We start from the raw sequence: 12,865 nt of genomic DNA, 5'->3' as shown, positions 1-12,865 counted from the left end.
AAGCGGGTAGAGACTCTAGTCTCCAAGCAGACCCTACGGTGCCTTAGAGATAGTATCAAAGCTGGTAAGTATAGCGACACCCGGAGGTGCCCGTTTGACTAACGACCCTTTGGCAGGCTACACTCCTTGGCCAGCTTTGATACTATCTCTAAGGCACCGTAGGGTCTGCTTGGTGACTATAGAGACTCAAGCAACGGGTAGAGACTCCATAACTTTAGAATTTTTCCCCCAGTCAGCCATTGTCATAGATCCCTGGCAGTGAACCAATTTTGCCCCACCCCAGACTGCACCCAGACTGCAGTGAAGCGCATTGAATGTTATCTAGACTCTTATTTATAGAGTTCTGACAGACATCACAACTGTCTCTAGGACGACTAGGACCTGAATGCTTGAACTGTAATCAGCTTGATCATTTCAGCACCCCTCCCCCCACACGCAGTCTAACGTCAGTTATGTCCAATTTATTGCCATCACATGACTGCAGATTGATGTGTATTCAACCAGGGTGTTACTGACTGACTCCAGATCCTGCAAAGAAATAAAATACCTTGCTGGCATCCTTAAACCTTAAATGTTTACAGTTTAAAAGTAATACATGTATGAGGAACCAGACTGTATGGTTTTACACTTAAAAAGAGGAACTTGTGCTTATGTCTCATGTGCTGGTCACCTTCTGGATGGCTCCATGGCGGTTTCTATGTTTTTTTTGTTGAAAATTTTTAGTTCGTCTCAATTGCCTGATTTGCACTGTTTCCAACCCATCACTCACATACAGTAATCTTATTTGCCCAAACTTAAATTTGTAAGCCAACCCAGCAAAGCAACAAAAATATTGAACATGAAAGGCCATTAAGGCTGCAATAAAGTCACGATGATCCCATATGGTAGTCTGAAAATGTGTAACGCGAATACAAGCATCGACGGTAACACTATCAGTCAATTTGATCATGCAGGTAGCTAATAATTAACAGAAAGAAACGGGCGTTCAGAAAAGCAGAGGGACAAAATCTGTACTGTTACACTTTTTAGTTACGTCACATCTGCTTTCATGAAACTTCCCTTGCTGCCTCACATTAGGAATTACACTAGAATATTATTAGCCGTAGACACAGTGGATAAATATTAACTTACTACACCTACGACCTCAAAAAGGCTATGAGACTACCTTTACCTAGTTTGTCTTTTTTACTTGTTATGACTAGGAAAGCAGCGAGTTATAACTGTGGTTCACATAATTCACCATGGAACAGCAAGTCCAGCAAGCCAAGGGAGGGGCCGGTCCTATCAGGTCTAAATCATCTTTAAGTTCAAACCCTTTCCTTCCTTTCTGCACTTACATTGTAGATACCCAGGTCCCAAGCAACCACCTGTCTGATATTCAATATTAAAAGGTCATGCTTCATTTGCTTTAATTGCTATGACTCTACTACACTAAAGCTTTCTTCTGAGTTGCATATCTTAATTGTAACATTACACAGTTGATAGCTTTGCAGGTATGCATGCAGTGGTGGCTGGTTATTGGAATGCTACTTGGAATGCTGAGGTTGGAAAGATTGAACCATCAGGGTTAAAGGTGTAATCAATTATGCTAGTTCACCATTATTTGCATGGTAACCTATATCTGTTGTTTTAAAAAAAAACACTGGATTCAATACATGGTGGTTTCAAGTCACAATATTTCCAAAATATTGCAGTTTTTTTACTTGATAGCCCTAGATACTCAGATTTTATGAATACAATGGATACCTGCGGATAAAGGTGAACCTAAGCGTTAGATATCCACTATGATTATAGTAGGTCTAACTCTTTTTCCCATGTAGGAAAGCAAAGGGATCCTCATAACCTGTTTGATTTCAGTGATCTTTTTTTATATATTGATGAATTAATGCTGCTGGGCTTCAGGTGACAGTTCCCAGTTTCTACCCTCTTCCTTGTCTTTAAGGTCCTACTGAGGATTTAAAATGATGAATATGGATTTGTTTCTTTTCAGGATGGACAAGCTAAGTGCAGCGAACACGGAGTTTGCGCTGAACCTGTACCGCGAGCTGTGCGGAACCAGCGGAAACGTGTTCTTCTCGCCGTACAGCATCTCCGTGGCGCTGGCCATGACGTCCCTCGGCGCTCGCGGCAGCACGGAGGGCGCTATGAAGGGGACGCTGTGTTTCCAGGGACATGCCTAACGACACCCTGCACGGCACGTTCTCCAAACTGCACCAGCAGCTGTATGCAAGGTTGGCTTTAAGTAATGGCCTTTAGAAGTACAGTAGAAGTCGCTTGATTGCACACCTTATTTGCCAGCATATTTTGTACAATTATCAAGGTGGTGTGCAGGGTTAGACAAGTTTTCAAAAATTCACTTGTCCTATCGGGCAAGTACATTAAAAATTTACTTGCCCGAACCAAATTGTCACTAATGCCCGAAATTTAAATGACATTTTTCTATGTGTTTTCACTTTCATAAATTTTCACTTTTGTTAAGAAACCACGTCTTGCAAAATAATAGACGTTAAACGAGGACAGCAACAACAACAAACTCGATGTCTCTACTGGCTTAAAAATGACATGGTCAATATAGGCCGGCATTCAGCCCCATGTGCTGTCACACTCAGTGGTAATTTGAGCGGGTCAAATCTGGAAATTCTTACTTGCCCGTTGGGCAAGTGGGGAAGCAATTCTGCTTGCCCGAACAGCACTTTTACTTGCCCGGGACAATCGGGCTAGTGGACTTGTTTATCCCTGGGTGTGATAATGCGAAGGGCCGAACCGGTTTGGGATTTGCAGATTCCGTGAAATTAACAGTGTGCAGTAATCTGTTGTAATCTGTTGTGCAATTGACTGCCTTCTACTAGTACTGTATTCATATATGCTATTGAATTCATGTGTTCTAACATACAAATTTGGATGTCCCTGTAGCTCAACTTGTAGCACCCTATATTTCAAGACAACATATATAAGCGAACTAGTGTCATGTGTATGTTGTAGAATGACACGTGATATTTGCCCACAGTGACAAGTACACCCTGCAGACTGCAAACCGCCTGTACGGGGAGCAGACCTACAGTTTCCTACAGGACTTCCTGGATGCCACCAACAAGAATTACGGGGCAGAGCTGGCTGCTGTGGACTTCAAGGTCAGATTTATCCCTCCAAATGTCCAGTAATGTTGTTGGGTCCTTCGGTGTAATATATCCAGCTGCTGCCGCACTGCGTGCCTGCGAAGCTGGTGTGTTCGGCTATATAGATACAGATAATTATAGAATGACTGTTACCTCCAAAAGAAAATTCAATGATTTTTTTGTCACCTGTGTAAAACAAGTTCTCTCTATCAGGAATTAATTTATAGCTCGTCTCAAAGCCCACACTGCAAACACCATAGTATCTTCACCTTATCAAAATCCACTTACATTTTGCAGGGCGCAGCTGAGCAGGTTCGAGGAACCATCAACCAGTGGGTGGAGGAGCAAACCAAGAACAAGATCAAAGACCTGATCCCGGCCGGAGCAGTGGATGCAATGACAAGGTATGTAGTTTTTTTTCCTGATATAAGGCCACACGGAGCGAAAGGGCGAAATAAAAATAAAAATGAACATTGTAAAATGGTTGGGGTATAGGTAACGGCTAATCCAAAACATAAAGAAAAAAAGTTTTCAACTTGAAAAAAGTACAAAAACACTATTATTGTGCAAACAGCACCTGTACCCACACATTAAGGAGCTTATGATATAAAGGCCAATTTGCTACATCTGAAAGTTGATGAAAGGTTTCATTAATGGTGAAAACTTGCTGAGTGGTAATTTTTATTTTTATTTTTTTTTCCAAAAAATAGGAGCGAGTGAATCTGTGAACCAAGAAATTGAATTGATGTGGCCTAAGAATGAAACCTTATTGGCGATATAATTGTAACTTTTAATCATTAAGTGATACCACTATCACATCTTATCTTTTCAATTGTCTTGACAAAAAAATTTAAAAAAATTGTCAGGAAATTAACAAAACAAACAGTTAAACAGCTGCTAGTGTCAGAATGTATTAACGTTAGTTCACCTTTATCCGTAGGGTAACCTATATCTATTGTATATAAAGATAGGGTACTTGGGGACTGTTAAGTCAATGGAAGGTAGTTTCTCATTGGAATATCTTGAAAATGTTGACATTTGAAACCCACGTCGTTGACCTGAAATCTCTAAATACCCAGCTTTTCAAAACAACGAATCTAGGTTACCCAACAAAAAAGGTGAATTAGCGTTTTTTGTAGTTCTCCTTTTTTCATGATGTAACGCTAGTTCCGCAGGGTGACCTTTATCCATTGTCTTAAAAAGCAGCACATTTAGGAGTATTAAATCTGCGGAATGTGGTTTCAAATTTGCAACAGTTTCAAAATGTTCCGATTTGAAACCACCGTCCGTCAACTTCATGTCCCTAAATACGCTTTTATACAAACAACGGATATAGGTTATCTTCGGATAAAGGTGATTCAGCATTATAGTTATTGTTACAGTAGAAACTTTAATCAACTTGTAGAATGACGTGTGAAACTGCTGCTGTGTTGTAGGTTAGTCCTGGTGAATGCCATCTACTTCAAGGGGAACTGGGACGAGCAGTTTGATGCAAATATGACCCGCGACCGGGACTTCAACATCAACAATAATGAGAAAGTCAAGGTAAATTGTTCATTTGTTTATGAAGGTCAGACATCCAGGTAATAAGATACATTGTACACCGAATAGTAATACTCTGAACTGAATATGATTTTGGAAATAGTCAGACGTTTCAGGCAGCATCGACTCACCTTTCGTCATTGAAACTGAGCAGATCTCGTTGAAGAGTGTCTGAAGCATTTCACCGTTCCCAAGGTCATTTACTGTTCAGTACAAAAGTACAAACGTTGTGTTATGCCATAATGCAGTTTATAGGTTATGCAATACAAACAAATACGAACAAAAACAATTTGATATATACGTACATGTGTAATGTGTCATTAAAATATGTACTCCCGCATTGCTGTGTTTGTCTGAATACAATGTAGTTCCATTCTTATTGTAACAGCATCTTAAACCCTTTTGGACAGTGCTGTTTTCCATGCTGAAGTTTATTTTGACCATAGTTTATTAAAAACGTGTCGGGATATAGGTGAAGATGATGAGAAAAGAGGCCAACTTCAACTACGGCGTCTTCGAGGATCTGAAGTGTCGTGTCTTGGAGCTGCCTTATGTGGAGAAGGAGCTGAGCATGCTCATCTTTCTGCCAGATGCAGGTGAGTTTGGGTTGTTTGTTGGCATCCTTCTGTCTCGGGAAACAATGAAGTAGGTGTTATAAACCCACTAAAAAACCACTGCAGGGGTCTAGCCAGCGTCCGTTTTTCCGTCAATTGACGGAATTTGCGTCTGACGGAAAAATTATAAAACAAATCCGTCAACTTTGACGGACAAAAATCCTTGGTGAAAGCTCCAGGCGGCTTGGGGACGCTGTCCACGGCCGTAAAAGCCACATACTGTTTGTTTTGCTATTGTTAGGATTGTTGACAATGCGTGTCGGCGCCCTTTCGCGCCCAATCTCATTAAAACCTGTTTTTCAGTTCAGTCCTTCTAATTAATTTTTGCTGTTTTTGCGACGATTTTAATTGGCTGACGGAAAAAAAATTCGAGCTGGCTAAAACCCTGAACCACTGAGACCGCAATTAAGTATTAGAAACCCCCTACATCAAAGTGTAATAGTCCATGGGAGAGTCTTATTCTGAAAAAATGCCATGCTGCCATTCCATCGATAAGTCGGAGTCCTTGGGAAAGATCCGGCACCCTACAGTTATGCCACATGAACCCCATCTATGTATTCGTGCCTAGAATTAAAGTTCTTAGCTTGTTCTTACAGTGGAGGGCATTAAGGACCTGGAGTCCTCTCTGACAGCAGCGACCTTGCAGACTGTCAGCAGCAAGATGTACAGCACCAAGGTCAACCTGCTGCTGCCCCGCTTCAAACTGGAGCAGGAGTTTGGGCTGGGTAAGTCTGTGACAAGGAGACCAGGGGGTTTTCTTGGAAAACTTGGAAGAGAACAGAGCAACCAGCTAAGGAGGGGGGGGCGGTGTAGAAAGGGGGCCTTCCCCCGTGTATGGTGTGTAGTTTTCTTTTAGATAACTTTAGATTAGAATTGGGAATTCTAAGGTATTTTGAGGTGGGAAATTGCTATCAGACAGGTCACAGTTGAAGACTGTGACCACATGTGGTCTAGTAGCATCCCTGGTGATTCAGAATTTTATGCTTGTCAAAGGATCTACTCTACCTTAAAGTAAGGGACACATGGTCAGCTAGGCCACTCAGAAACTGGGCCTTTCCTTGGTGCTAAGTGTAACACTCAGAAACCAGGCCTGTCCATGGTGCTATAACACTCAGAAACAGGGCCTGTCTATTGTGCTAGACATAACACTCAGAAACAGGGCCTGTCCTTGGTGCTATATAACACTCAGAAACAGGGCCTGTCCTTGGAGTTTTTAACACTCAGTAACAGGGCCTGTCCTTGGTGCTGTATAATACTCAGAAACAGGGCCTGTCCATAGTGCTAAGTGTAACACTCAGAAACAGGGCCTGTCCATGGTGCTAGATATACAAAATGTAACATTCAGAAACAGGGCCTGCCATGATGATAGATATAACACTCAGAAACAGGCCTGTCCATGGTGGTGCTAAGTATAACACTCAGAAATAGGGCCTGTACATCGTTCTAACACTCCATGGTGCAAACCCACAACACTGTAAAAGAGGGCTTACCTATGAGAAGGATATAACAATAACAATTCATGCAAACAACATTGTCATAGAAATATCAATGAGAAATAACAATGTGTTTATCTTCAATTGTGACTGAAAATGCAGGTGACACCCTGAAGAAGATGGGTATGGGAGAGGCTTTCAGCGATGCAGCAGATTTTTCTGGCATGTCAGGAAGCAAGGATCTCTTCATCTCTGCTGTCGTGCACAAGGCTTTTGTGGAGGTCAACGAAGAAGGGACAGAGGCTGCCGCTGCCACAGGTACTGTATTACTGTAATCATTATTAGTATCTTCATTATCATAAGGGGGACATGTGAAGGAAAGGAGAGAGGGGAAGAAAAAAAGGAAGGGGAAGGAAAGAAAGAATGATTGGAAGAAGAAAAGGAAGGAAGGAAGGAAGGAAGGAAGGAAGGAAGAAGGAAGGAAGGAAGAAAGAAAGGAATCAAATAAGTTAAGAAATTCATAAGTGTATTTATGAAGAATACTTGGTTTATTAGAGACATCAATATGGGAAGTCCAAAAACCCCCTTCTGTGCCAACTTACAACAACCACCAGCATGCACCTCATGCTTGTTCAAATTCTCTGTGGCTGAAACAAGCTGTCTCACATGCATCCATACATACCGGTATACTACACATACTGTACATGTATGTACCTGCCTGAGTGAATAGCTTAAGACCCGCCTTGAGTTCTTGGCTCCAGTTGCCATGATGGCTCCCTCGTGCTCTGTGTGGCAAGCTTCACCAATAGAACTGGAGGAAGTGCATTTTGTCTTTGAGTCTTTCTCAGTCAGACCTGTTTCTAGCTCTGCCTGTTGTGTTGTCATTGATGTTGTGCTGCTTTTTTTTGCTTTTAATATTTAACTTTTTCTAACCTCTTTCTTTATTGTACTGCTGAGGAATGGGTAAAATACATTTGGGTTGAATATACCAAATAGCCATACATACTCTACATTATAATATGAAGTTAGACTGTACTTAAGAAACACCAGCAATTAGGTCTGAGGTTGGCTGTTGTGATTTGTGTGTGGTTCTAAGGTGTTCTCATGGTGACAGAATCTGCACCACTCTTCCCACCTCTGGAGTTCAGTGTGGATCACCCTTGCCTCTTCCTGATCAGAGACAACCTGTCCAACTCTGTGCTTTTCTGTGGACGGCTTTCACACCCCACGGCTTGAATCAAAGCTGAGGTCTTTCATTTTACAGCTTCTGGCTGTTCAACAACTTCAGCAATGTCAGAAGGCTTGAAAGCTTTTCCCACATCTGTTGCTTTGAGCTTGGGCATTTTACTTGTTGAGTACAAGTACAAGCATGCTGTTGCTTTACAATTTACACCCCTGCTCTCTCAGTCCCTTTGGCTGGACCATGGAAATAGCCTGTCAGATCTTCTTCTTTGCAATGCAGTCCTTATGATTTGCATCAGCATCTGACACATTGTGAGATGTCTGTGTGGCGCAGTATTTGATGCCCACCACGCCCTGACATTGTGCCCCTTGAAAAGGCAGTTAACACAGTCATGTTCATGAATTCCCCCCATGGCAGAGCGCCAATGTCCCAACAGCTGCACATTAACATTCCATCAATAACTGTTGAATCTTTTTCTAACACATTGTATATGAGGCCATGGGTGAGTGTGTACATGTATATATAGGTTATAGCCTGACTTTTGGTCTCATTAGGTAAAAGGATTGTGAGTCAGAACATTTTAGCTCTTTGCTGGCTTGAAGGTTTGAAATACATCAAGGTGATTTCTTATTACAATTTACAGGTGTGATGATGATGTGATGTGCTCTAGTTCTTGAAGATACTCCACAGTTTGTTGCCGTCTGTTCCTTCTTGTTTCTCATCAGAGACAACTGCTCCAACTCTGTCCTCTTCTTAGGAAAAATGCAGAAACCATGATGCAACACACAGTGAATTAATTTGAGATTCTGAAGTGATTTGAAATTTTGTGATCTCCAAATTGAATAATTTGATTATTAAATAAAGAATCAGAACCTTCAGCACCATCAATTAAAAAATATTTAGTGACTTGTGACTTTGTCCAAAACCTTGTACAAAAACACAAGATGAGTCAGACACATTTGGTTCCAGGTGTGATGATGATGAATCGATGTATGCCGCGCCCTCCCACACCGTTCATCGCTGACCATCCCTTCATATTTCTCATCAAAGACAACCGCAGCAACTCTGTTCTCTTCTTTGGCAGAATGAGCAAGCCTCAAGCCTGATTGTAAACACCACCTTTTTATACAATCTTCATACTTTCAAGGGTAACTTCATGATTGTCATTAAAGGTCTTCAATTTAGAGTCCATTGTTGCTTTGCACCAGGTGTTGGCCAGTTGCTTTCTATACTCACACTCACCCACTCACTAACCGATTGTTTGTCCATTACTCCTCATGTTGTAAGGATCAAATGTGCTTGTAGTCAATGTTGAGGTTTACTATTATATGCTTGCATGGAAATCCTTGGTAACAGATGCTGAGCCACAGCTTTGAGCTTGGCTTGAATATGAAAGCCTTATGTGTGTAACTATAGACACTGACTTGAGCATGTACAGTGCAACCATCCAGTATGCCAGTATTCAAGTATGGTGACCTGTGCAGTGTGTATAACCTAAGAAGATTTGAAAGGGGTTTGTTTGCTTGTAGAGTTCATCATGAGTGAGTGTGTGAGTGTATATAATATGATATTTCCTATATGCTAGACTAAGTCTACCGTCATTGTGAGAATATTGTGGGTTTTTTTTGGCACAGACTTGAAAAGGTGTTTTATGTCCTTACCGTTGATCTCAAGGTAAAAAGACACACATTAGAACATTTTCGTTCTGGCGGCCTGAAGTCTTGAAAAAGTGTTCTGTTATTACAGGTGTGGTGATGATGCTATGTGCCCTGGACCTTGAAGGTCCTCCAGAGTTTGTTGCCGACCATCCCTTCCTGTTTCTCATCCGAGACAACCGCTCCAACTCTGTTCTCTTCTTAGGCAGAATGTACAAGCCTGAAGCCTAATCGTATACACCACCTTTTTAGACTTTATATTTGCAAGGGTGTAAGTTTTTTTTTTGAGAACTACAATTTTGACTCCTCCATACGTGTGATTTTTCTACACTCACACTCACTCACTGACTTCCTTTATCCTTTATTTGCCATTTCTTGTGAGGGTTACACATACATGCAGTAAATATCGCTGCTCACATTTAAAAAAATCTCTAGTAATAGTATGATTTGTTGAACAGCTTTCAGCTAGCCTTCAGTATGAAACTATGTCAGTGTACTTAGAGTGCAAAAACATGCTGCAGTGAGTGCACCTGTGTGTTTTTTGCTTGCAGGTGTGGGCTGCGGCTTCAGCGGTGCGATTGATCCAGATCTTCATTCCTTTGAAGTCGATCATCCCTTCCTGTTCCTCATCAGGGACAACCGTTCTAACTCTGTTCTCTTCTATGGCAAATTCTCTGCTATCCGTCTGGGAGCCTTGACATCTCTAAAGTCTGATTCCAAACTGCAAAGTAGCGAACTACTATCCAGATGGTACCCAGGCTATTGCTGTTGTAGACCAACGAGAGAGGCTGTTTGACATTTGCAGCTTTTTTAAACTTGTTTTTAGCTTATTCATATATCAAAGAAACCGGGCCTTTCAGCAGCTTATAGCTTTAAAGGAACACAAAAATATATGACATTGTACTATGCTAATTATACATTTGACAGTCTTGTAAAGTCTTAGCTTACCATTATCTACAGACAACTGATAAAAGAATGTTTGGACATACATTTGCATGTACATATCAGCCAGTCTTCTACTCAACAATGTTATAACGGGGGCCGCCCTAAGATGCCCCCCCTTTTTATGCGCTCGAACTCATGGCGCTCCATCACTAGTTGCCAGAGAGTGGTCAAGTTTTGATCAATGAATCTTTAACACATTTATCTTAAGAACATAGGATAAGGACTGCATTCATATGGTTCATGAACCCTTCACCCTCCTAGTTACAAGTGGCAAACACTGAGGACGTTTTCGTGAATATAACTTCTGATTTTGTGCTGCGCTAGACAGTGCGCCCTAACTTGCCCCCCTTTTGCAATTTTGTCTTTTCGGAAGCTGGTGACCAATTCAGATAACAATAAATACACATTTTATTTCTATGATATATTAGCTTTCTTTTGACAGTAGAATTGTGATTGTGTGTGCTTCTTGTCTCCCGCGAGGAGGGCTAAATCTTTCACCATCCAGGTCTTCATGGGAAATGAGCGAAATGCACTGAATGCGGCGGCCCGGCTAACAAAATCATTACGAAAAACAACAACGTCAAAATCACGAAAAAACTCTTCGTACGTATTGGGAAACATATTCGACATCACTCTGTGAAGTTTCATTTTTATAGACAGTACGGATCATTTGTTAGAGCAACAAATCTTTTGGGCGTTCGCTTCTTCTACCATCTGCGGGGCCACACTCCCTGGGGAAAACAACGGCAGTGATGCTTATGTTGTTTTTTCTATGGCCAGTCTTCTTCTCAACAAACATTTGAAGACCAATATTTGTAGTGTTTTGTGAAGCTTTATTTCTTATGTGTATGACAGTTGTGTGGCTGTTTTGTACTGGTTGTATATTTATGGACACGAGCCACCAATACTTAGTAACAGGTGAGCACAGTGATTCGACGCTACCTACATTATTGTGAAAATTCTGTCTTCAAAAAAAAGGGAAGTGAATATGTGTAAATATTTTTTGATAGACAAAAAAAGCTGTTTGTTTGGACTTGGCTTATTTACCTTTCTAATCATCATAGTCAGTGGCAACAAACACGGCGTACTTAATATAATATGATCGGCAAAAAATTGGGGCATCTTAGGACAGGGGGCATCTTAGGGTGGCCCCCGTTACACAAATGTGTTGTCTAATGTAGGTATAGTTGGTGTTCAATAAGAAAGAACAGCCTTCAGCTGTATGATCTATTGTCTTAGGGTGCACCCGTGGTACAGTCATATTGTGTTGTTGACAGTGCATTGACCTGTATATAAGGCTAGGGTGTGTCGAGATGTGAGTGCTTTAGTCTTTGCCAGTACTTTACTACACAGAGGGATCCCAATCAGCGCTATATTAAAAGGCTTGAAAGGGTGCTTTCTATTTGCAGGGGTGGTGATGATGTTGCAATGTGCTATGGTACAGGGGAGACGATGACATTAGAATTTCACCCACTAATACATGCGTTCCAATGGGAGAGTTGAGGAAACAAATATGCAATTATCTCAAGAATAAAAAGTTCAAGCCATACAAACTTACCTTCAAATGATAGCCTACTACATCCAGTCTCGGCAAATTCCTTGGCAAGAATTTCTATACGGCTAATCTTTTGATACACCCCCCTGATTAGAGCCCTTGGATTGGCCCATTTGGCTGAAAACACCATTCTGGTGACGATACCACTATTTCAGGGGGGTGCGGAAACCCCCTCGATGGAGAAAGGTCATTTTTTACAACTAATTCTACCAGTGTAGGGTCTTTCCTACTGCAGCCACCCCCAAAATGCCCAGATTTCGCATAAAATCCCACCAAGAAAGGCTTTTCAATGGTTTAAAGCCTTGTTTTTATTTGCGATCTCTCACCGTGGGCTCTAGGCGCCTGCGCTAATGCTTACGTCACCCCTTCTAGTAAATTCAAGTTCACAATTGACAGATGTCAATCATGTCACCCACTGCGGGGTAGGGGTGTGAAGTAAAAACCATCAATATCAAAGACCTCTGATAAGAAACACTCCCCTGGGGATTGATGACCTACCTGTGCCAGGCCTGCACTGTGGACCTGGGCTAGGGATGCTGGCTACAGGTGGAATTTGACAGAAACAAGTGAATAAAGCCAAAAGTTGGTCACCTAAGCTAATGGAGACATTGTTCCCTTCACTTAGACTCCTACATCCCCTTTCTAGACACTTTCAAGGCAAGCCTAAAGTCTATTCAAGGGCCCTGAAAGGTATATAATGACTACTCGTGTGGATAGGGACAATCATAGAAAAGGCAAAAAGAATGAAAAAGAGTGTTGCAAGGCTAAATCACAACATTCACCTGGTCTAGGATCCCTCCATAGGGGAACACCCCCCCCCCA

General features: G+C 41.6%; 1 protein-coding gene across 12 annotated transcripts in view; it reads left to right on the top strand.

Moving 5' to 3' along the window:
- Nucleotides 1–1,990: 1,990 nt before the first annotated feature.
- Nucleotides 1,991–12,865, top strand: part of LOC118421467 (leukocyte elastase inhibitor-like) — a gene marked incomplete at its 5' end in the record, with an annotated part of 18,033 nt that continues 7,158 nt past the window's right edge. For 3 of the 12 annotated variants that reach the window (XM_035828772.1, XM_035828779.1, XM_035828781.1), the window contains 7 exon segments: nucleotides 1,991–2,231; nucleotides 3,008–3,131; nucleotides 3,414–3,520; nucleotides 4,553–4,661; nucleotides 5,131–5,254; nucleotides 5,869–5,997; nucleotides 6,868–7,023. In XM_035828772.1, the coding sequence (XP_035684665.1) occupies nucleotides 2,173–2,231; nucleotides 3,008–3,131; nucleotides 3,414–3,520; nucleotides 4,553–4,661; nucleotides 5,131–5,254; nucleotides 5,869–5,997; nucleotides 6,868–7,023 (808 nt within the window). 12 annotated transcript variants of the gene reach the window in all.

The sequence above is a fragment of the Branchiostoma floridae genome, chromosome 8 (genome assembly GCF_000003815.2).
Source record: "Branchiostoma floridae strain S238N-H82 chromosome 8, Bfl_VNyyK, whole genome shotgun sequence".
Taxonomy (NCBI): Eukaryota; Metazoa; Chordata; class Leptocardii; order Amphioxiformes; family Branchiostomatidae; genus Branchiostoma; species Branchiostoma floridae.
Note: the sequence above shows the minus strand (reverse complement) of the source record. Positions and strands in the feature narration are given on the sequence as shown.